Source organism: Sciurus carolinensis, chromosome 1 (genome assembly GCF_902686445.1).
Source record: "Sciurus carolinensis chromosome 1, mSciCar1.2, whole genome shotgun sequence".
NCBI lineage: Eukaryota > Metazoa > Chordata > Mammalia > Rodentia > Sciuridae > Sciurus > Sciurus carolinensis.
In genome coordinates, this window is record NC_062213.1 from 39,890,008 (window position 1) to 39,911,892 (window position 21,885).

The 21,885-nt window shown below is 35.3% G+C and overlaps 1 protein-coding gene across 1 annotated transcript in view; it reads left to right on the top strand.

The window, feature by feature from the left end:
- Stk3 (serine/threonine kinase 3) overlaps positions 1 to 21,885 on the top strand; it is a 315,784-nt gene that overhangs the window by 183,675 nt on the left and 110,224 nt on the right. Inside the window, 2 exon segments of the mRNA XM_047563286.1 lie at positions 1,068 to 1,205; positions 17,857 to 17,982. Coding sequence (XP_047419242.1) covers positions 1,068 to 1,205; positions 17,857 to 17,982 — 264 coding nt within the window.

Below are 21,885 nucleotides of genomic sequence, written 5' to 3' on the forward strand. Positions count from 1 at the left end.
TCTAAGAGAGGCCCATGATTGTAGGCTACACATGCTTATATGGATTAAAATTACCTAAGAGACATTTTGTTGATTGTGTAGTTGCATAAACTTATCTTAAGCTACAGTTAATTTTAACATGTGCCAATTCACTTTGTAAAATTTTTGTCATAGCTGTGTTGGCCTCTTGTCTTTTTATATTACATGGAAATACAAATGATAACATGTACTGAATGTTTGATACATTTGTTTTACTTCATTGTTTTTATATCTTTTCAAGGAAAATGATGTTTTAAACATAAAATAGTGATGGTATTTTAACAGGAACTACTCCAGATGCCAAGAAGAGAAGCTAATTCATTGTGTACAGTGATTTCCTAAGAACATTGGGGATTAATTCTCTTGATTGAAAATGGGTGACTGGATAACTAGTAGGACAGAGATGAGATGGAGGCTTTTTGTAGCTTTTAAATTTTGAACTATCTGAATCTTTTTTCATTACTTTTAAATTACAAGTATTAAATCATTGCTAATAAAGTAGTATATCACCTTTGAAACTTTTTCATTTGGCATCCTGCCTTTAGTTAAGAAGAGAAATGAAAATGTTGGCTTTTTCAAGCATTACTTCAAATCACAGCATAAATTTCATTTATACTTAAATATTTTGGATTGCAGATGCAAATTGAACAACTACTAGCCATTTTGAGCAGGGATATTTATATAAAATTGAAATGGGAAGTAAGTCTGGTGTGCAGTACCATAATTTCTGAATATATATATGTTATCTAGGAATGTCTTTGGTAAAAGGGTCACAAATGCAAAGTCTTTCCTTGGAGACTGATAAGAAAATAATAGATAAAGAATGATGTGCTCAATGACATACAGTTCAAACAGAGGAAATTTAATGGGAAATGATTACATTAGCAGCAAATGGACTTACTTCCTTTATTGCAGTCTTACTGGAAATCCTAGAAGAGCCTAAAATTGTTTTTGATATTTGAAGACTGATAAAAAGATAAAGAGATTTGTTTATTTGGTTGTGCTATTGTGATTCTAACTATGTCTTTTGGATGCTTCATTTGTACTAGGCTATTTTTATGATTCCCACCAATCCACCACCAACATTCAGGAAGCCTGAACTTTGGTCTGATGATTTCACCGATTTTGTTAAAAAGTGCTTAGTGAAGAATCCTGAGCAGAGAGCTACTGCAACACAACTATTACAGGTTAGTACTTGTAAGGAAAGAACATTTTCTTCATACCTTTTAGCATTTGACATTGGCTAGAAATGCTCTGAGTTTTACAACTTTTTTCCGAAAACTTAAACGTCTCTAGGAAATATGGAGCTATAAAACACACACAGCCCATTCTGCTGTAAGTTTTATTTGTCTCATATTCTGTTTTCCAGGTTTAGTTTCTGCCTTTTTCCTTTTTTTTTTTTTCCCTTTTTTCTCTTTTCCTCTTATAGCGGTTTTAAAACAAAACTTCCAAAGGATTCTCTTTTTAGAAATGAGTTCTTGTCTCTATAGTTATTTCTTATTGCTTTATCTTATGTTCCTTTTTTTTTTTTTTTTTTGGGATACATGTTGTTTATGTTGTTTCTCTGTTTCTACATGGCGTAAAGGCATACCATTTGTGTAATCATAAATTTACATAGGGTAATGTTGTTTGATTCATTCTGTTATTTTTTCCCTTCCCCCCACCCCTCCCACCCCTCTTTTCCCTCTATACAGTCTTTCCTTCCTCCATTCTTGCCCCCCTCCCTAACCCTAGCTCTAACCCTAACACTAACCCCTCCCACCCCCCATTATGTGTCATCATCCACTTATTAGCGATATCATTCAGCCTTTGGTTTTTTGAGATTGGCTCATCTCACTTAGCATGATATTCTCCAATTTCATCCATTTGCCTGAAAATGCCATAACTTTATCATTCTTTATGGCGGAGTAATATTCCATTGTATATATATGCCACAGTTTCTTTATCCATTCATCAATTGAAGGACATCTAGGTTGGTTCCACAATCTGGCTATTGTGAACTGAGCAACTATGAACATTGATGTGGCTGTATCTCTGTAATATGCTGATTTTAAGTCCTTTGGGTATAGGCCAAGGAGTGGGATAGCTGGGTCAAATGGTAGTTCCATTCCAAGTTTTCTAAGGAATCTCCACACTGCTTTCCAAAGTGGCTGCACTAATTTGCAACCCCACCAGCAAAGTATGAGTGTACCTTTCTCCCCACATCCTCGCCAACACCTATTGTTGCTTGTATTCTTGATAATCGCCATTCTAATTGGGGTGAGATGGAATCTTAGGGTGGTTTTGATTTGCATTTCTCTTATTACTAGAGATGTTGAACATTTTTCCATATGTTTGTTGATTGCTTGTAGATCTTCTGTGAATTGTCTATTATTTCCTTAGCCCATTTGTCGATTGGGTGATTTGTATTCTTGGTGTAGAGTTTTTTGAGTTCTTTATATAATCTGGAAATTAGTGCTCTATCTGAAGTATGAATGGCAAAGATTTTCTCCCACTCTGTAGTCTCTCTCTTCACATTGCTGATAGTTTCCTTTGCTGAGAGAAAGCTTTTTAGTTTGAATCTATCCCAGTTATTGATTCTTGCTTTTATTTCTTGTGCTATGGGAGTCCTGTTGAGGAAGTCTGGTCCTAAGCCGACATGTTGAAGATCTGGACCTACTTTTTCTTTTATAATCTACGGGATCTCTGGTCTGATTCCGAGGTCCTTAATCCATTTTGAGTTTAGTTTCGTGCATGGTGAGAGATATGGGTTTAGTTTCATTCTGTTGCATATGGATTTCCAATTCTCCCAGCACCATTTGTTGAAGAGGCTATCTTTTCTCCATTGCATATTTTTGGCACCTTTGCCTAGTATGAGAAAATTGTATTTATTTGGGTTTGTGTCCGTGTCCTCTATTCTGTACCATTGATCTACCTTTCTATTTTGGTACCAATACCATGCTGTTTTTGTTACTATTGCTTTGTAGTAGAGTCGAGGATCTGGTATTGTGACACCCCCTGCTTTGCTCTTCCTGCTAAGAATTGCTTTAGCTATTCTGGGTTTCTTATTATTCCAGATGAATTTCATAATTGCTTGCTCTATTTCTGTAAGGTACGTCATTGGGATTTTAATTGGAATTGCATTGAATCTGTATAGTGCTTTTGGTAGTATGGCCATTTTGACAATATTAATTCTTCCTATCCAAGAACGTGGGAGATCTTTCCATCTTCTAAAGTTTTCTTTAATTTCTTTCTTTAGTGTTCTGTATTTCTCATTGTAGAGATCTTTCACCTCTTTTGTGAGATTGATTCCCAAGTATTTTTATTTTTTTCGAAGCTATTGTGAATGGGGTAGTTTTCCTAATTTCTCTTTCTGAAGATTCATCACTTATGTATAAAAATGCATTAGATTTATGTGCATTGATCTTATATCCCGCTACTTTACTGAATTCACTTATGAGTTCTAAAAGTTTTGTGGTGGAATTTCCTGGTTCCTCTAAGTATATAATCATATCATCAACAAATAGGGATAGTTTGAGTTCTTCTTTTCCTAGTCGTATCCCTTTAATTTCTTTGGTCTGTCTAATTGCTCTGGGTAGAGTTTCAAGGACGATATTGAAAAGAAGTGGTGAAAGAGGGCATCCCTGCCTTGTTCCAGTTTTTAGGGGGAACGCTTTCAGTTTTTCACCATTTAGAATGATATTAACCATGGGCTTAGCATAGATGGCCTTTACAATGTTAAGGAATGTTCCCACTATCCCTATTTTTTCTAGTATTTTGAGCATGAAGGGGTGCTGTATTTTATCAAATGCTTTTTCTGCATCTATTGAAATAATCATGTGATTCTTGACTTTAAGTCTATTGATATGGTGAATGACATTTATTGATTTCCTGATGTTGAACCAACCTTGCATCCCTGGGATGAAACCCACTTGATCATGGTGCACTATCTTTTTAATATATTTTTGTATGCGATTTGCTAAAATTTTGTTGAGAATTTTTGCGTCGATGTTCATTAAGGATATTGGTCTGAAATTTTCTTTCTTCGATGTGTCTCTGTCTGGTTTAGGTATCAGGGTGATATTGGCTTCATAGAATGAGTTTGAGAGGGTTCCCTCCTCTTCTATTTTATGGAATACTTTGAGAAGTATTGGAATGAGCTCTTCTTTAAAGGCTTTGTAGAACTCGGCTGAGAACCCATCTGGTCCTGGACTTTTCTTTGTTGGTAGGCTTTTGGTGACTTCTATTTCATTACTTGAAATTGGTCTATTTAAATGTGTATGTTCTCCTCATTCAGTTTAGGCAATTCATATGTCTCTAGAAACCTGTTGATGTCTTCGAAATTTTCTATTTTGTTGGAGTATAGATTTTCAAAATAGCTTCTAATTATGTTTTGTATTTCGATCATGTCTGTTGTGATATTTCCTTGTTCATTCCGAATTTTGGTGATTTGGGTTTTCTCTCGTCTTCTCTTTGTTAGTGTGGCTTAAGGTTTATCAATTTTGTTTATTTTTTCGAAGAACCAACTATTTATTTTGTCAATTTTTTGTATTGTTTTTTTTGTTTCAATTTTGTTGATTTCAGCTCTGAGTTTAACTATTTCCTGTCTTCTACTACTTTTGGTTGGTCTATTCTTTTTCTAGGGCTTTGAGCTGTAGTGTGAGGTCATTTATTTTTTGAGTTTTACTTCTTTTATTAAATGCGCTCCATGAAATAAATCTTCCTCTAAGTACTGCTTTCATAGTGTCCCAGAGATTTTGATATGAGGTTTCTTTGTTCTCATTTACCACTAAGAATTTTTTAATTTCCTTCCTAATATCTTTTGTTATCCATTCATCATATAATAGCATATTGTTTAATCTCCAGGTGTTGGAGTAGTTTCTGTTTTTTACTCTTTCATTTATTTCTAACTTTAATCCATTATGATCTGATAGAATACAAGGTAGTGTCTCTATCTTCTTGTATTTGCTGACATTAGCTTTGTGGTATAGTATATGGTCTGTTTTAGAGAAGGATCCATGTGCTGCTGACAAGAAAGTGTATTTGCTCTTGGTTGGATGGTATATTCTATAAATGTCTGTTAAGTAAATTATTGATTGTGTTATTGAGATCTATGGTTTCTTTGTTCAATTTTTGTTTGGAAGATCTGTCCAGTGGTGAGAGAGGCGTGTTAAAATCACCTAGTATTATTGTGTTATGGTCTATTTGGTTTCTGAAATTGAAAAGGATTTGTTTGACATACATGGATGAGCCACTATTTGGGGCATAGATATTTATGATTGTTATATCTTGCTGATTTATGCTTCCCTTAAGCAGTATGAAATGTCCTTCTTTATCCCTTCTGACTAACTTTGGCTTGAAGTCCACATTATGTGAAATGAGGATGGATACTCCAGCTTTTTTGCTGAGTCCATGTGCATGGTATGTTTTTCCCCATCCTTTAGTCTATGGGTATCTCTTTCTATGAGGTGAGTCTCTTGCAGGCAACATATTGTTGGATCTTTCTTTTTTAATCCAATCTGCCAGTCTGTGTCTTTTGATTGATGAATTCAGGCCATTAACATTCAGGTTTATTATTGAGATATGATTTGTATTCCGGGTCATTTGGTTCATTTTTTTAATTTAATTAATTAACTTATTTTTTTGACACAACTTGGTTCCTCCTTTATTTGACAATTCCTTTAGGATAATTCCTCCCTTTGCTGATTTGCTTCTTTGTTTTTCATCTCTTCCTCATGGAATATTTTGCTGAGAATGTTCTGTAATGCTGGCTTTCTTTTTGTAAATTCTTTTAGCTTTTGTTTATCATGGAAGGATTTTATTTCATCGTCAAATTTAAGGTAAGTTTTGCTGGGTATAAGATTCTTGGTTGGCATCCATTTTCTTTCAGGGCTTGAAAAATGTTGTTCCAGGCCCTTCTAGGTTTTAGGGTCTGAATTGAAAAATCTGGTGATATCCGTATTGGTTTCCCCCTGAATTTAATTTGGTTCTTCTCTCTCACAGCCTTTAAAATTCTGTCTTTATTTTGTGTGTTAGGTATTTTCATTGTAATGTGCCTTGGTGTGGGTCTGTTGTAATTTTGTGTATTTGGAGTCCTATAAGCCTCTTGGACTGGATTTTCCATTTCATTCTTCAGATTTGGGAAATTTTCTGATATTATTTCATTGAATAGATTGTTCATTCCTTTGGTTTGTTTCTCTAAGCCTTCCTCAATCCAAATAATTCTTAAATTTGGCCTTTACATGATATCCCATAATTCTTGGAGATTCTGTTCATGATTTCTTACCATCCTCTCTGTTCAACTTTGTTCTCAAGGTTAAATATTTTGTCTTCAATATCTGAGGTTCTGTCTTCCAGGTGTTCTGTCCTGTTGGTTATGCTTCCTGTGGAGTTCTTAATTTGGCTTATTGTTTCCTTCATTTCAAGGATTTCTGTTTGTTTTTTTTTCAATATCTCTAACTCTTAATTGAAGTGATCTTTTGCTTCCTGTATTTGCTCTTTTAACTGTCGATTGGTGTGATCATTCAATGCCTGCATTTCATTTCGTTTGCTTCCCTTATCATGTTAATTATGTACATTGTGAACTCCCTTTCTGTCATTTCTTCTGCCATGCTGTCATTGGATTTTATTGATGTAACATCTAGATTTGTTTGGGGCATTTTCTTCCCTTGTTTTCTCATATTGTTCAGGTATCAGTGGACTGTTGAAATGTTGCCGATTTCCTCTATTGACTTATAATGTCCCTGAAGATTTCTAGTATATCCCCTCTTAGCCTTCAGTAGCCTGAAGTGTTGGAGGAAGTTAATAATGCAGTGCTCCACACGGACGCTGCCTCTCTAGGGGTGTTGGCCTTCAGGTGGGGTATATTCCCTGCTAGTGGGCAGAGGTGCCTCCACTTGTTGACCAATGGTCAACCGAAGGGGAACTAGGCTGCGGGCTGAGGCAAGGCCTGTTTGTGCCTGTGTTTCTGGTTTTACCATCCTTGTGGGAAAACCTCACCCAGCGGGGAAGACTCACCCAGTGGGGAGGTCTTGGTGGTCAGTTCCCCTCCTGGAGGTTCCCCTCAATCCACAACTACCGCCTGGGCAGGGCAACCTTCCTAGGCAACGTTCCCAGGGGCCTGGACCTACCTCCTGGGCCTGGGAGCCTTGCCCTTCGCAGACGAGGCTCCTTAGGCTGCCCCTCCTCAGAGAAGCTGCCCGCAGTCCTGGAACCTTCACTCTGCCCCTCAGCTTGTCTCTGTGCAGCTGTTCCACCGAGAAGCCGCCTAGGTCCCAGGACCCTGCTTTAGCTAATCGCCTGGCTATGTGGCCCCTCCTCTGAGCAGCCACCTGGAGCCTCATACAGATGCTCTGAGTCCCAGTGACCTGCCGCACGCCTCTTCCTCCAGGCAGCCACCCGGTGTTCTGTGTGGTTGCTTCAAGACCAAGCAACTCACTGCGCACCTCCTGTTCCTCAGGGCAGTCCCCCCGTTGTTCAGGAGATTGCTCTGAGTCCAAACAGCTCGCCGCGCAGCTCTTCCTCTGGGTAGCCGCCGGAGCCCCGGCGGGTTGCTCCAATACCAAGCATGGTGCTGAGCGGCCTCCTCTGCAAAGCTCCCAGTTGTCCGTGTTCACTGCTCCAGCGGGGGGAGGAGTGTCTTGCCGCCTGGGCTGGGCTGACTTTCTCTGCAACATTCCCAGACGCCCGAACCTACCTCCTGGTTCTGGGAGCCTCACCCTTTGTAGACGAGTCTCCTTAGGCTGCCCCTCCTCAGAGAATCTGCCCGCAGTCCTGGAACCTTCGCTCCACCCCTCAGCTTGTCTCTGCAGCTCTTCCACCGAGAAGCCGCCTAGGTCCTGGGACCCTGCTCTGCACCTATTCGTCTGTCTATGCGGCCCCTCCTCTGGGCAGCCACTGGAGCCCAGCGGGTTGCTCTGAAACCAAGCGCTGTGCTGAGCGGTCTCCTCTACAAAGCTCCCAGTTGTCTGTGTTCACTGCTCCAGAGGAGGGAGGGGTGTCTCGCTGGGCAACTCTACTTCACAAAGTTCCCTGCGTTCTGGGATTACCGCCCCATCCAGGACGCCTCCCCAATGGGAGAGACTCACCCGGTGGTTTTGAGTTGGTTCCAAGTCTCTCAATATCTCCTCTTTTGAATCCTGAGTCCTGGAGCAACATGAAATGCAGCCACCCTCTAGTCCGCCATCTTGAAACCCTCCCTCCTTATGTTCCTTGACTCAGCATTTCTTCATTGACATGTTTTTCCACTATGAGACATATAAATATTTCTGGCCAGGAGTGGTGGTGCATGCCTGTAATTCTAGTGGCTCAGGAGGCTGAGGCGGGAGGATTGAGAGTTTAAAGTCACCCTCAGCAAAAGTGAAACACTAAGCACCTCAGTGAGACCGTGTCTCTAAATAGGGCTGGGGCTGTGGGTCAGTGGTCGAGTGCCCCTGAGTTCAGTCCCCAGTTATCACCACCCCCAATAAATAAACAAAAACAAGATTCCTGAGTACCTTGAAAAAATTATTACATGCTATAATATTAGTTACAAGATTACTTAAGTGAAGAGTTTTAGTATCTTTGCTTTATTAAACTTTGTATCCAGAATGTTTGGTGGGTTTTTTTGTTTTTGTTTTTAAAAAAATCTGCCTTATAATTCAGTGCAAAAAATAAGTAATTTGCTACTTACAATAAGTATTTGTGAATCTTTGTTTTTCCAACAAAATTGCCTGAGGACCTTCAACTAGTAAGTGTGTCTAACATTAACAAATTTGATATTTGTAAAATACTTCTTACTGTTAGGTGACAAAAGAATTCAAAACATTTTTCTGATAAAAAAGTGACTTCCAAAAGATTCCTTTTTTCTTTTTTTTTTTTTTTAAATTGGTGGTAACGAGGATTAACCCAGGACCTTGCACATGCTTAGCAAGTCGTCTACCACTGAGCTGTATCCGCAGTTCGCAAGTTTCCTTTTCCATTGTTATTCTTTACTTTTTCTTTCTTTCTTTCTTTCTTTCTTCCTTTCTTCCTTTCTTGTTTTTTTTTTGTACTGGGAATAGAACCCAGGGGTGCTTTACCACTGAAGTACATCCTTAGACCCTTTATTTATTGTTTTAAATTTTGAGACAGGATCTTGCAAAGTTGCTGAAGCTGGTCTTGAATTTGCAATCCTCCTGCCTCAACCTCCTGAGCTGGTGGTAGACTTACAGGTATGAACTGTGCCCAGCCCATTTCCATTTAAAAAAAAAAAGATTTGTTGAGGGGCAAATGGGCTTATAAATATAATTTTAATTGTTGTGAAAAATTTAACTTAGTAATCAATATCCATGGAAGCTCATTTAGCAGTATGTATTTTAAATAAAAATCTCTATGTTCTTTGTCCTAGAAATTACACTTCTAAGAAATTATTCGACCGAAAAATTCAGTCATGGGTGAAATGATGTATGTGTAAAAATAGACATAGAACATTATAGTAGCAAAAGGTTGGAAGCAGCATAAATATCTGCCAATGAATTAGAAATAATTGAAGGAGTGACTGGGAAAAATACATACACATCCATATACATTTTATATGTTCATGTCAATGTTCTTAAAGGAGTATCTCTAGAAAAGTAAGAAACTGGCCTTCAGAGAAGATAATTGCAAGGGTAAGCAGCAGGAGTGGGATTGAGACTTAACTTTTTGCTTATGAGACTTTTGAGTTTAGAGTTATATGCAGGTATTGCTTTTCAGAAATAAAGTAATGGTTAAGATGGTAAATTTTATGTTATATGTATTAAAAATTTTAAAATACTGTCATTATTTCAAAAGAATGCTTCAAGCACATAAATAAATTGAAGGCCTATTGGTATTTTTTTATTTTTTGTCATAAGTACCTTAATTTTTCAACCCAAAGAAGGCAACAAAGGAGAAGGGGGGAAAAGTTGAAAAAGTGAAACACCACCAAATATGATGGTGAAAATAAATCAAATGTATCTGATAACTTATTTTTATAGATTAACCTATATTTCTTTCTAATTTTTCCTTCTACAATCTTTTCTAATTTTTACCAGAGCACTTGAAAATATTTGTGTGTAAGGATATTGTAACCCAGAAAGGTTAATCGACTCTTCAAAGATCCCATAGTGATTAAATATTGTACTAGGCATATTCCATTGACTCTAGCCCTGTTCTTTACTCCTTCTTCTCTCTCCTTTCTGTCCTTGAAGGTTGATTAGTATGGATTACATTAACAAGATGCGTTACCCTGTATCTCTAGTTGGATTTGGCTTAAGCATGCATCCTTCTTTATAATAAGGCAAGCAACACAACTGTTTTTGCATAATGCTTATATAGTATTTTTATTAGCCAGTATTTGCTTCCTTGTTTTTTATGTTTTCTGTCGTACTGTTTACCACTCAAGGCCGTCTGTTACACGGACATTTACAAATGTCCTTGTCTGGTCTCTTATCTCCCCTTTTTCTACCTCCATGTACCTCTATAATACTGAAATCAACATTTTTTTTTTAGGCCATGTATTTTCAGTCCTCTGTACCTTTTCTTATACCTTGGATCCCCCAGTTTGGAAATTCCCCCTTTTATCTGGTTTTCTTACTCATTGCTTTTGTTTCTAATTCAAATTAGATCTCCAGGAAGCCTTCCTTTGTGTTCCCATAAACATGTTGTGCATATTTTACTATATTAGCATATTAGGCTAATTGAGATCTGCCATTATCTGAGTCACCCTTGGGCTTTGCTGGAACAGGTGTTATCTCTGTGAACTCCCATGGTGTGTGACTTACTTGCCTTTTACCAGTTCAAGTGTGATGTAGAAGAAACTTTGCTTCCCTTTCTAAACCTCCTGTTACAATAAAGTCACCCTAAGTACTTCCTCTGCACACATGGAGAACCATGGAGTATTATGATATTTACTTTAACCTTAAACATAATTGAGAAAACTCAAAAGGAGTGAAATTTATTGTATTTACCCTATTTTTGCTCTTTCTCTTATTCACTTTTCTTGATTTCACAGGTTCCTCTTTTCTATTTCCTTTTTTAAAAAAAATTAATACATTTTCTAATTTCCTTTCTGTTTAGAGAACTATTTTAGCCATTCTTTTAGGATAGGTCTATTGTGACAAATTCTCTTAATTTTCCTTCATCTGATAACGTCTTGATTTATCCTTCACTCATGAAAGATATTTTCCTTGGACAATAGTATTCTGGATTGACAGTTCTTTTTCTTGCAACATTTGAAAATATCACACTATTTCCTTATGTGCTCCATGGTTTCTTATAAGAGATCTACTGTAATTTGGATTGTTTTACACTTTGCTTTTTCCAAGAATTTTTTTTTTGTTTGAGTTCTCAGAAGTTTAATTATGATGTATCTTGACAAGAACCTATTTGGGTTTGTTCTGATGAAATTTTGTTTAACTTCTTTAATCTGTAGGTTTACATCTATTGCCAAATTCAGGGAGTTTTCAGCCACATTTCTTCTTCAAATACTTTCTTTAGCCACAACATTTTTCTCTCTTTTACTCAGTCTAACACAGCACAAATGTTAGATCGTTTGTTTTAGTCCAACAAGTCCCTAACACCCAGTCTGTTTTCTTTATTGCTTATACTGTATGTATTGTGTATTTTCTCTTATCTTCCAATTCACTGATTTTTTTCTCTCCTTTTTGTTCTTACGTATATCTATTGAATTTTTAAAATTGTTATATTTTTCAGTTCTAAAATGTTCATGTTTCTTTTTTATAACTTTTGCTTCTTTACTGATAAATTCAAATTTCTATTTGTTTACAAGCATATTTGTAATTGCTATTGAATTTTTATGATGGTTGTTTTAAAATCCTTATAGTATAATTGTAACATCCATGCTATTCTGTTAAGGTCTTCTGATTGCCTTTTTCCCATTTAAATTGAACATTTCCTTTTTCTTGGTACAATGAAGTGCTTTCAGTTGAAATCTGGACAGTGTATAAGACTCTTGAGTCTTATTTAAATCTTCCTCATCATCTTTTTCTTTCTTCTTTCTTCCTTTTTTTATGAAGGGGATCAAACTCAGTGCCTCGTGCTTGCTAGGCAAGTATTCTATCAGAGCTACACTTCTAGCCCCTTATTTAAGTCTTCTGTCTATAGCAGGTCTCCTCAGTAACTGTTCCACTGAGGGTAGGGAGTACTTCATATTTATGCTAGTTAGAGTCTCTTTTGCCATGCAGGGCAGTGAGAGCTTTAGTTCCCCCATAGCCTCTGTTGGTACTGTGGGGCATGGTCTCATTATAGCAGAGTGGTGGGGATAGTTCTGTCCCTCCACTTGTTTGCTTGTGACCCCACTCTTACGAGGGAGAATGTGGGGATTACTACTTAGTAGGAATCTTAGGTCCAGGCTCCAGTGTGGTCTTCACTGACACACTAAGTGAAGTTGGTTGGGGAGTGGGTTCTTTTTAGAATACCTTGTAGAGATGAATACCCGAATTTCTGAGCTTGGCACTTATCAGTAGGAAACCTGGACAGGTTCAAAAGGGTTGAAGTCTTAAGTTCCTTACTCATACTTTGCTAATGGGGTTGGGGGCCACACTTTTTTTTTCTTCCCTGTGGTGTTTGGTTAAAATTTTTCTGTATTGCTAGGCTGTTCATTTCCTAGTTCTTTGGCTTAACAGAGCAAACTTTTGTAGGGCCTTTTTTTAAAATATTTTTTTTTAGATATTGATGGACTTTTATCTTATTCATTTATTTATATGCAGTGCTGAGAATTGAACCCCGTGCCTCACACATGCTAGGCAAGTACTCTACTGCTGAGCCACAACCCCAGCTGTAGGGGCTTGTAAAGTTTGTGCCCTCTGGTGTTTTCTGGCTTTTCCAGTACCCAGATAAATGGGGTAAAAAGAAAACCCATGGAATATACACTCTGTTGTTCCTTGCTTCCATTCCACCATCTCTAGGCAGTCCACTGTTGTCTTTCTACCTTTTAGAACCTTTCTAGATTGATTTTATACATAACTAAGATATCAGTAGTACCTCAATGGAGAAATACAGAGAAAAATCTTCTCATTCTATCTAGAAGCAGAAATCATTTTCCAAATCATTTTTAACTCATTTTCTCTGAAAGTTTTTTGTTAAGTCATTAAACTATTATCAGTTTAGAAACTGATAATTCAGAACATAAGAAATTTTAAGAGTGTTCCAGATTTTAAAAGAACAAATTTTCATGGAGTCTTAATTTTTAAAATACCTGATCAAGAATGTGATAGGTTCCTTTAGGGATAATTTATGTTTTTTGTAAACTAATTTAGGTGATTTAAGAATTCTTACCTACTCCTAATTTTTACTTTATATACATTTAGAAATAGTGAAACCTTTTTTTTTACTTTTAGATTTGATATGCTCATCTTTTTCTCGTTAAAGTACTTTTTAAGAAAAAAGCACCTTTGTATAATCAGCCCCTTGTGGACATATTGTTTTTGTTTATCTTTTTTTTTTTTTTGCCATTCATGACTTAAGTACATGCTTTACCACTGAGCTATATCCTCAGCCCCCCATTTATGCATTTTTAAGTTCTCTATATTCAAATCATCCTTTTTCTTTCATTTTATGACATTGAATTGAATATATAAATATTTTCCAATATTACCCTGTAGTTCTTTCCTATTTCCATTTTGTTTAAACATTTAACTCCTTAAATGGCTGAAATTTATTTTGGTGTTTTTGTGGTAAGGCTCTAGTTTAATACCCCCACCATATACCCCCCCCCCACAAAAAAGGCTGGCAGTTAACTCAGTTTTGGTTTAATTATATTTTCACCTCACTGATTAGCAATGCTTTCTTCATAATATGCCAGTTTCCTTCATATATTACATTCCATTTCTAGGCATTCTATTTTGTTTTGTTGTTCTTTCTATTCTCATACAGAAACCATATACTTTTATAGGCTTTTTAACAAAAAACGTAGCTTCTGTTTATTGGGTATAAAGTATGATTTTTTTTTGTTCAATCATTCATACTATTCAGACTATTTATATCTTTATTTTTGCCTGTATTATTTTCAGTTATTTTTAAAAAGGAGCATTAAAATCTCCCTTGTTTTACTTATTTAGATCAACCTTATGTCTAGTTTTTATTATATATTATCTTATAAATCAAGTGAATCTTTGTTTCTTAATACTTAAATAAAACACAGTAAATGGAAATTCAACCTTTTTTTTACACTGGTATATAATTATATGATAATACCATTTTTACCACAATTTTCATATATTACTTTTGCCATCTTGTTTTTTCTGCATTGTTTTTAATGTTGCTTTACAGTTTTAATTTTACCCACCTGCTGTTTTAAAAACAAAGATATACTTAAAAATTTAACAGTGTTTCTCATAAAACTGCTTTCATTACTATCCAGAATGCTCAAATAATATGGTGGTATTCTTCAAGTACCTTTTTAACTTTACTAACCAGTCCCTCCTTTTTGGTCAGTATTATATGTATAGCAGTTACATAGAGAAAGGACAAGTAGAAATGAATTGGACATAGGGAGATTTTGAATTTAGGAGTGTTGAACTTCATAGACGAACATAGTGATGCACAAAGGCAAGGTTGCAGTAGGTTGGATAACCCAGATATGTACTTTATCATTTCTTAGAAATAACTATGACTTGAAGGCATGAGTCATAATTTTCCCTGAGATAACAAGGTATAATACAGTTTGAGATTTCTGTGTGTTTTTCAAGAGATGTAACTTTAGTGGTTCCCGGTTTTCCTATGTTGATCTCTTACTTCTGTATTAGGTGGAATATTTCTTATTTGAAATGCTTTGACCAAATATGTTTCAGACTTCAGAGTTTTTTTTTTTATTTTGGAATATTTATAGATTACCAGTTGGATTCCTAATTTGACATTGAAAATTGTTTTAACTTTTGTGTTGCTGTGACCAATAGACTGACAAGAACACCTTAGAGGAGGAAAAGTTTGTTCATGGTTTCAGAGGTTTCTGCTGGCAGACTCCATTGCTTTAGGCCCAAGGTGAGGCAGCACATCATGGGGGAAGGACCCAGCTCAGGAATAGCTGCTCAGCTCAGGAAGCTGGCAGGCAGGGCAGGGGAGAGGCTCCAAGGAGAATAAACCCTTCTAGCAGCCCATTCCCCATGACCCACCTCCTCCAATCATGCCCCACCTGTCGATATTACTGCCCAGTCAGTTCCTTCAAACAAGGATGGAATGATTAGGTCATAGCTCTCATAATCTAATCATTTACCTTTGAATATTCCCGCATTAACAGGAGCTTTTGAGTGACACCTTATATCCAAACCACAACAAAAATGTTTCAGAATTCTTAGAATACTGTGAAACTTTTTGACCGCCTTGTTCACTAAATCTTCCTTCTATTTTTTTTTTTGGTCATGTTATTCATGACGATATTTTTTTGTTTTATATGTTGTATCTACTAAATCCCTCTCATTTTTCATAAAATTCAACATTTCCCCTCTATTTTGGCAAATACTTTTTAAAAAATACTTTTTATGTTACTTGTTCTAGTTAATTATTATACATGACAGTAGAATGTATTTTGACACATCATACATAAGTGGATTATAACTTCTCATTCTTCCAATTGTACATAATGTAGAGCTATACCTGTCATGTAATCATATATGCACATAGGGAAATAAGGTCCAATTCATTCTACTATCATTCCTATTCCCATACCCGTTACTCTCCCTTCACTCCCCTCTAATTCACAGTACCTCTATTCTTCCCTATCCCTCTCCCCCTTATTGTGAATTAGCATTTGCATATCAGAGAAAATATTTGGCCCTTGATTCTGTGGGATTGGCTTATTTCACTTAGCATAATATTTTTAAGCCAGTTTCCTAATAATGAACACTTGTATTTTTACAGGCTCTCCCCACTTCATTCATTTCTAAGCTGTACCACCAGATTATATCAAAGATTTTTTCTATATATTGTTGTCTTTTTTATGTAATTGAAGTGGCTCTCAGACAGAATTGAGGCATGTCATTCTAAACATTATTCTACTTGCTTCATTGTTACTTGTCTGAACTCACAGAACACCATTTCCCTAAATGGTGTACCCACTTTGTCCAGGTAGGTGCTCTATTGTGTTCCAGGATATACCCCTATCTTTGTGTCTTTTTTCATTCTGTTCTCCTAAAATGACAATTTTCTTCTGTATGTATGAGGCATCTGTGAAAACCATACCCATATCACTGAGCTGTATACCTCTAGCCTATTCTGTTTTACATCTTTTTAACATATAGGTTGTGCTAAACCTCTATGACTGTAGCTCATATGTCATGTTGTAACTTTTAAACATGTTTATTTTTCATTCCTCATTCTAATTAGTAAGTTCCTTGAGGGCAAAGAATATAGCTTCTTTTTTATGTGTGTTTTTTGGTGACTTTTTGCTAGCATTCCTCAGAAACTTTCTGAGTAGGAGGAGTTCCTTGCTTCTTGTTGCTCTGCCATCCTGGAGGGCATGTCTTTGTCTTTGTAATTATTTGCAGTTGCATCACCAGTACCTCTGTTTTCTAACTTAGCGCAAAAGGAAGGGTTAAAAGATAAGTGTATATGTAGTGTTTTACTACCCAGACCAGGAAATAGAACACAGCACTTGCACTCACATTCATTTGGTGACAACTTTGTTTCGTGGTCACGACCATTTAAAAGAGTTTCTGTTTTAGTAGATGACCAGGAGTCTCTCCCACAGATTTGTTAATAGGACTTAATTTATCTGATGATTAATCTGTACTGTTATGCAAGAATTTGGTTGTTCTTAGTAATTGATCCTAGAATTTCTGGATTCTGCTAAAATTCTTATTCGTAGTTTTTCCAAATGATATGTTTGCCTTCTTAGGTGTCTATATTTTCTTCTTTATCACTTAATTTTTGTTGTCTTTGAGTATATTTTGTGTTCTATTGCTCTTCATTAAAATAAACCGGTTGATTTTACCTTATACCTCTGACATAATTATAAAATTTACGTTTTGAAGCTGCTGCCTCAAAATAAGCTTATCTATTTCAAATTATGATTTCTCCCTCCCTCCTCCTCTTGTGGTCCTCCCTCTCAATAAAAAATGCCATTCTATTATGATGGGTTCCCTTTTTTGTTTAGAGTGTGTATATAATATGTAACATAATAGAGAACTTAGGTATTTGACCTAGATTAGAGTGACATAAACAAGAAACAATAAATTGTTTTATATATAGTATAAAGTTGAGGCCATTCTTATATTTTGAAAAATATTTTTCTGTTTTTGTTGGAAATGGTTAAATTATTCAAGCTCAAATAAAATAGAGACTGTGAGAAAAAAGTAACAAATAAGTTGCCTTTCTTTTGACAACTGATTTTTGGCTATCATTTTATCAATAAGATTAGTTAAATTTTGTAACTCAATACCAAAATAAGTTTATTATATATGTAACATAATCACTGATCTTTAAAAAAATTATTTTTACAACCTAATGTATACTTTCTTTGTACAGTTATATCTTTAAAGATAATGTAGTAGTATTGACAAGAGTTATATTTTTGTGTGTGTACTTCCATGATTTTTTTAAAACAACTACCCACAAACTCTATTTTTTCTAAAGCAGCCAAAATTTGACTTTCTTAATTAACACATTTACTTGTAGGTGAAAAATAATTACTGAAGTCTATAATCCTGGTTAGCATTTACTGTTGTTTTACTGTTTTTTAAAAAAATATTTCTTGTCAATGGATTATTTATTTAATTTTTTATTTACTTGTGGTGCTGAGAATCGAACCCAGTGCCTCACCCGTGTTCTACCATTGAGCCACAATCCCAGCTCTGTTTTACTATTTGTTAGTAAAAATTTGTAAAAATTTTAAATTTGTATCATTAAATTTTACTTTTCTAGCATCCTTTTATCAAGAATGCAAAACCTGTTTCAATATTAAGAGACCTGATAACAGAAGCAATGGAGATCAAAGCTAAAAGACATGAAGAACAACAGCGAGAATTAGAAGAGGAAGAAGAAAATTCGGTTTGTAATTTTTCTCAAAAATTGATTTTTAAAAATCTACCAGGTCATTTTTCTATAATTTTTTTCTTAAGATATATTAATAGAGTTTATCATTTTATTACACAAGTGAGGTATATTTCTTCATTAAATCTTAAAAAATACATTTTCTTTGTATTAAATGTCTGCTATCCTTTCCTTTTGCCTTAGGAATTAATAATTAGTGAAATGTAAAGTTGATATAGTAGCAGTACACTGTATCTAGTGTCTGGTTAACACTTTTTTTGTTTGTTGAACAAAAGTTGTTTTACATTTGGACAATTTTGTGTCATATCTTCTGGAACTTTTACCTGGTCATCAACTTTGCTGTGAAAATAACGAGTGTTGATAAATGTGTGGAGAAATTGAAGCATTTGTTCACTGGTAAATGTGAAGTGGTAAAGCCTCTGAGGAGAAGAGTTTGGTGGTTTTGTAGAAAGTTAAACAGATTCAGTAATTTGACTTGTAGAGTGCATAGAGTGGTGCCCAACTAATGATGGTTCAACTTACTGATTTTTCAACTTAACAGTGATGTGAAAGTACCCATACAACCCTTTGTTTCTCACTCTCACTCCAGTGTTCATTAATTTACCTGAGATATTCAGTACTTTATTCCAATATCATCTATGTGGTTTTGTCCGTGTGCAGGCTAAAGTAGGTGTTCTGAGCACATGTTAGGTAGGTTTGGCTAAGCTATGATGTTCAGTAGGTTAGGTGGATTAAATGTTTGTATTCAAGGTGACAGGAATTAGGTTCTTCTTTTTGAGGATGAGACTGTGAAAATGCTGTGGACAAATTTTAACATCCTATCATGTTTTTAGGATTTTTCCCTTTTTTTCCTTCAAATAAGCATTTATTCCCTGGAGTAAGGTGGTTCTGAGTGAAACTATTACGCTTCTTATATTTAACTTGAATTATATGAAAAAGATTAAAAGTCATTCCAGAATCACACATTGAGCAATATTCACATACTTTGCTTTACAAAGACTATGTTCTCAGGCAGCAGCTTTCATGAATTGTTGCCCCGAATATAAAATACATATGTATATATGTACGTGACACACACATAGAAACATTTATAAGAACCCAGAAATATGCAGAATGACTCTGAAGTACTTTTACACATAGTAAAAAGTATATTCTATATTGCCATTCATTTTTGGCAAAATTTAAAATCAGTAGTTATATTTTCTCAGAAATGTTTATCCACATTGAAGTCTCACATTTTATATAGAGAGTTTATACTATTCATTCTTTAGGGATTTTTTTTTGCAAATGGGTCTAAATAGGATCACATGTACAGTTTCAAAATAGCTAACTGATCAAAGAACTATGCATCTCTTGATGTTTGTTAGAAGGCCAATTTGTGTCATTAAAATGATACTTTTTTCATAAAAGTCAAATATTTTCACAATCATTGTACTTATTTTTGAACAGACTAACACAAACTTTGATTTAGGTTATGTATAAATGTTGTAGGAATATAGGACATTTTCTTATTCTGATTTAGATATGATAATTTACCTGTAGATTCTAGATGTAAGCAAGACATTTGGTAACTTATTAATTATACTTCAAGCAGTACTTATTCTCATGTAATATTTAAACTAACTAATGAGTTGATGATTTTTATGACAATTCTAAATCTGCCAGTATGACTTATTGATATGCTATACAGGCTTTTAAAAGAGTGTAAACATATTACACAGTGAAAGAGTTAGTGCCTGCTGTTTTAAATAAAATACAAGGCAAAAATTCCACACATATTACATTGTATGATTATTTAAAAGTGAAATGGATGGTGTTAAATTGAATTTGTAAGATAAAGCATAGAATTCATCATTGACAAGCACTAGTTTTTATAGTAAATGAAAAGACCAATTCGGAATTTACAAAACTTGCTTTGTCACTGGAACTCGGGTATTTCCTTTATAGGTAACGATGTTAACTGAAGGAGTTGAATGAATATAGAATTTTACATTAAGTGAAATAATGAACAAAAGATGGGGTACTTTTTTCTTTATTTTTTGCAATGTTGGTGATGGCACTCAGGGCTTCATGAATGCTAGGAACATGATCTACACCCATATGCCTTTCAGGTTTCTTCATGTTAGACTTGCATGAGATTTTTTTCACTTACATGCCCTTTATTTCCACTTTTATCTAAAGAAAGTATTAACTTAGTAAAGACTCAAAGAAAACAGTTTTGCTTATTAATTGTCCTTATACTATGTCTTAGAACTTCTACCTCTGGAAGAGAAATGGGGACTTTCTGGTGACTTTTTAATGTTCTGAACTCTGAGCTTTCAGACTGTGGTCCTTTATGTCTCAACAATGGCGTATCCCTATCAAATCTGATTCAGTGAAGCAGTAGTTCTCATCATGGGTGTGGGGAGGAATGCCGGGGTGCTTTGGAACCCCCCTCCCTTACTGCTGATGTTATAGCCTATAGATAAGCATTTCTTAGAACCTTCCCTATTCTTATTGAATAGGAAACTTTAAGTCACTTTTCAAGAACCATCTGAACTGGGTAAAGAATAGAACAGTACCAGAATCAGCCCATGCCAGTCCAGAAACCTCTCATGTGTCTAGCTGGTTAAATGAGAGAGGCAGAATGATAAAAGAATATGACAGATTATGTATGTTTGTTTTTCTTTTTTAAATTTGTTCTTCTTAGATATACATAACAGTAGAGTATATTTTGACATATTAACATGCATCGAATATAACTTATTCTAATTAGAATCCCATTCTTGTGGTTGTGCATGATGTGGAGTTTCATTGGCAGAATATTCATATATGAACATAAGAACATTATGTCTGATTCATTCTCCTATCTTTCTTATTCCCATCGCCTATTTATTCCCCTTTGTCTAATCCAATGAACTTCAGTCTCCCCCTCTCATCGTTAGCATCCACATATCAGAGATAACATTCAGCCTTCGGTATTTTAGGATTGGTTTATTTCTCTCAGCATGATAGTCTCTAGAGTCATCCATGTACTGGCAAAAGTCATAAAGCCATTCTTTTTTATGGCTGAGTAATATTCCATTGTGTATATATATACCACATTTTTGTTATCCATCATCTGTTCAAGGGCACCTAGGTTGGTTCCATAGCTTAGGTATTATGAATTGAGCTGCTGTAAACATTGACATGCCTGTGCCACTGTAGTATGCAGATTTTAAGTCCTTTGAATATGTACTGAGGAATGGGATAACTGAGTCAAATGGTGGTTCATTCCAAGTTTTTTGAGGAATCTCCATACTGCTTTCCAGAGGGGTTGCTACAATTTGCAGTTCTACCAGCAGAGTTTGAATATTCCTTTTCCCCCACATCATCACCACCATTTATTGTTGTTTGTATTCTTGATAATTGCTATTCTGACTGGACTGAGTTGGAATTTCAGCATAGTTTTAATTTGCATTATTCTAATTGCTAGAAATATTGAACATTTTTTCGTGTATTTGTTGACTGTATTTCTTCTGTGAAGTGCCTGTTTAGTTCCTTTGCCCATGTATTGATTAAATTGTTTGTTTCTTTTCTTTAATTTTTTCTTTGGGTGTATGTGAGAGAGAGAGAGAGAGAGAGAGAGAGAGAGAGAGGAGAGAGAGAAATGTTAAAATCAACCAGTATTATTGTGTTGTGGTTTATTTGATTCTTGAAATTGAGAAGGGTTTGTTTGATGTATGTAGATGCTCCATTGTTTGGGGCATAAATATTTATGATTGTTATTTCTTGTTGTATAATTCCCTTAAGCAGTATGAAATGACCTTCTTGGTCCCTTCTGAATAACTTTGAAGTCTACTTTATCTGATATGTTTTTTTCCCATCCTTTTACCTTCAGTCTGTGTCTTTGCCTGTGAGGTGAATCTCTTGGTGATAGTG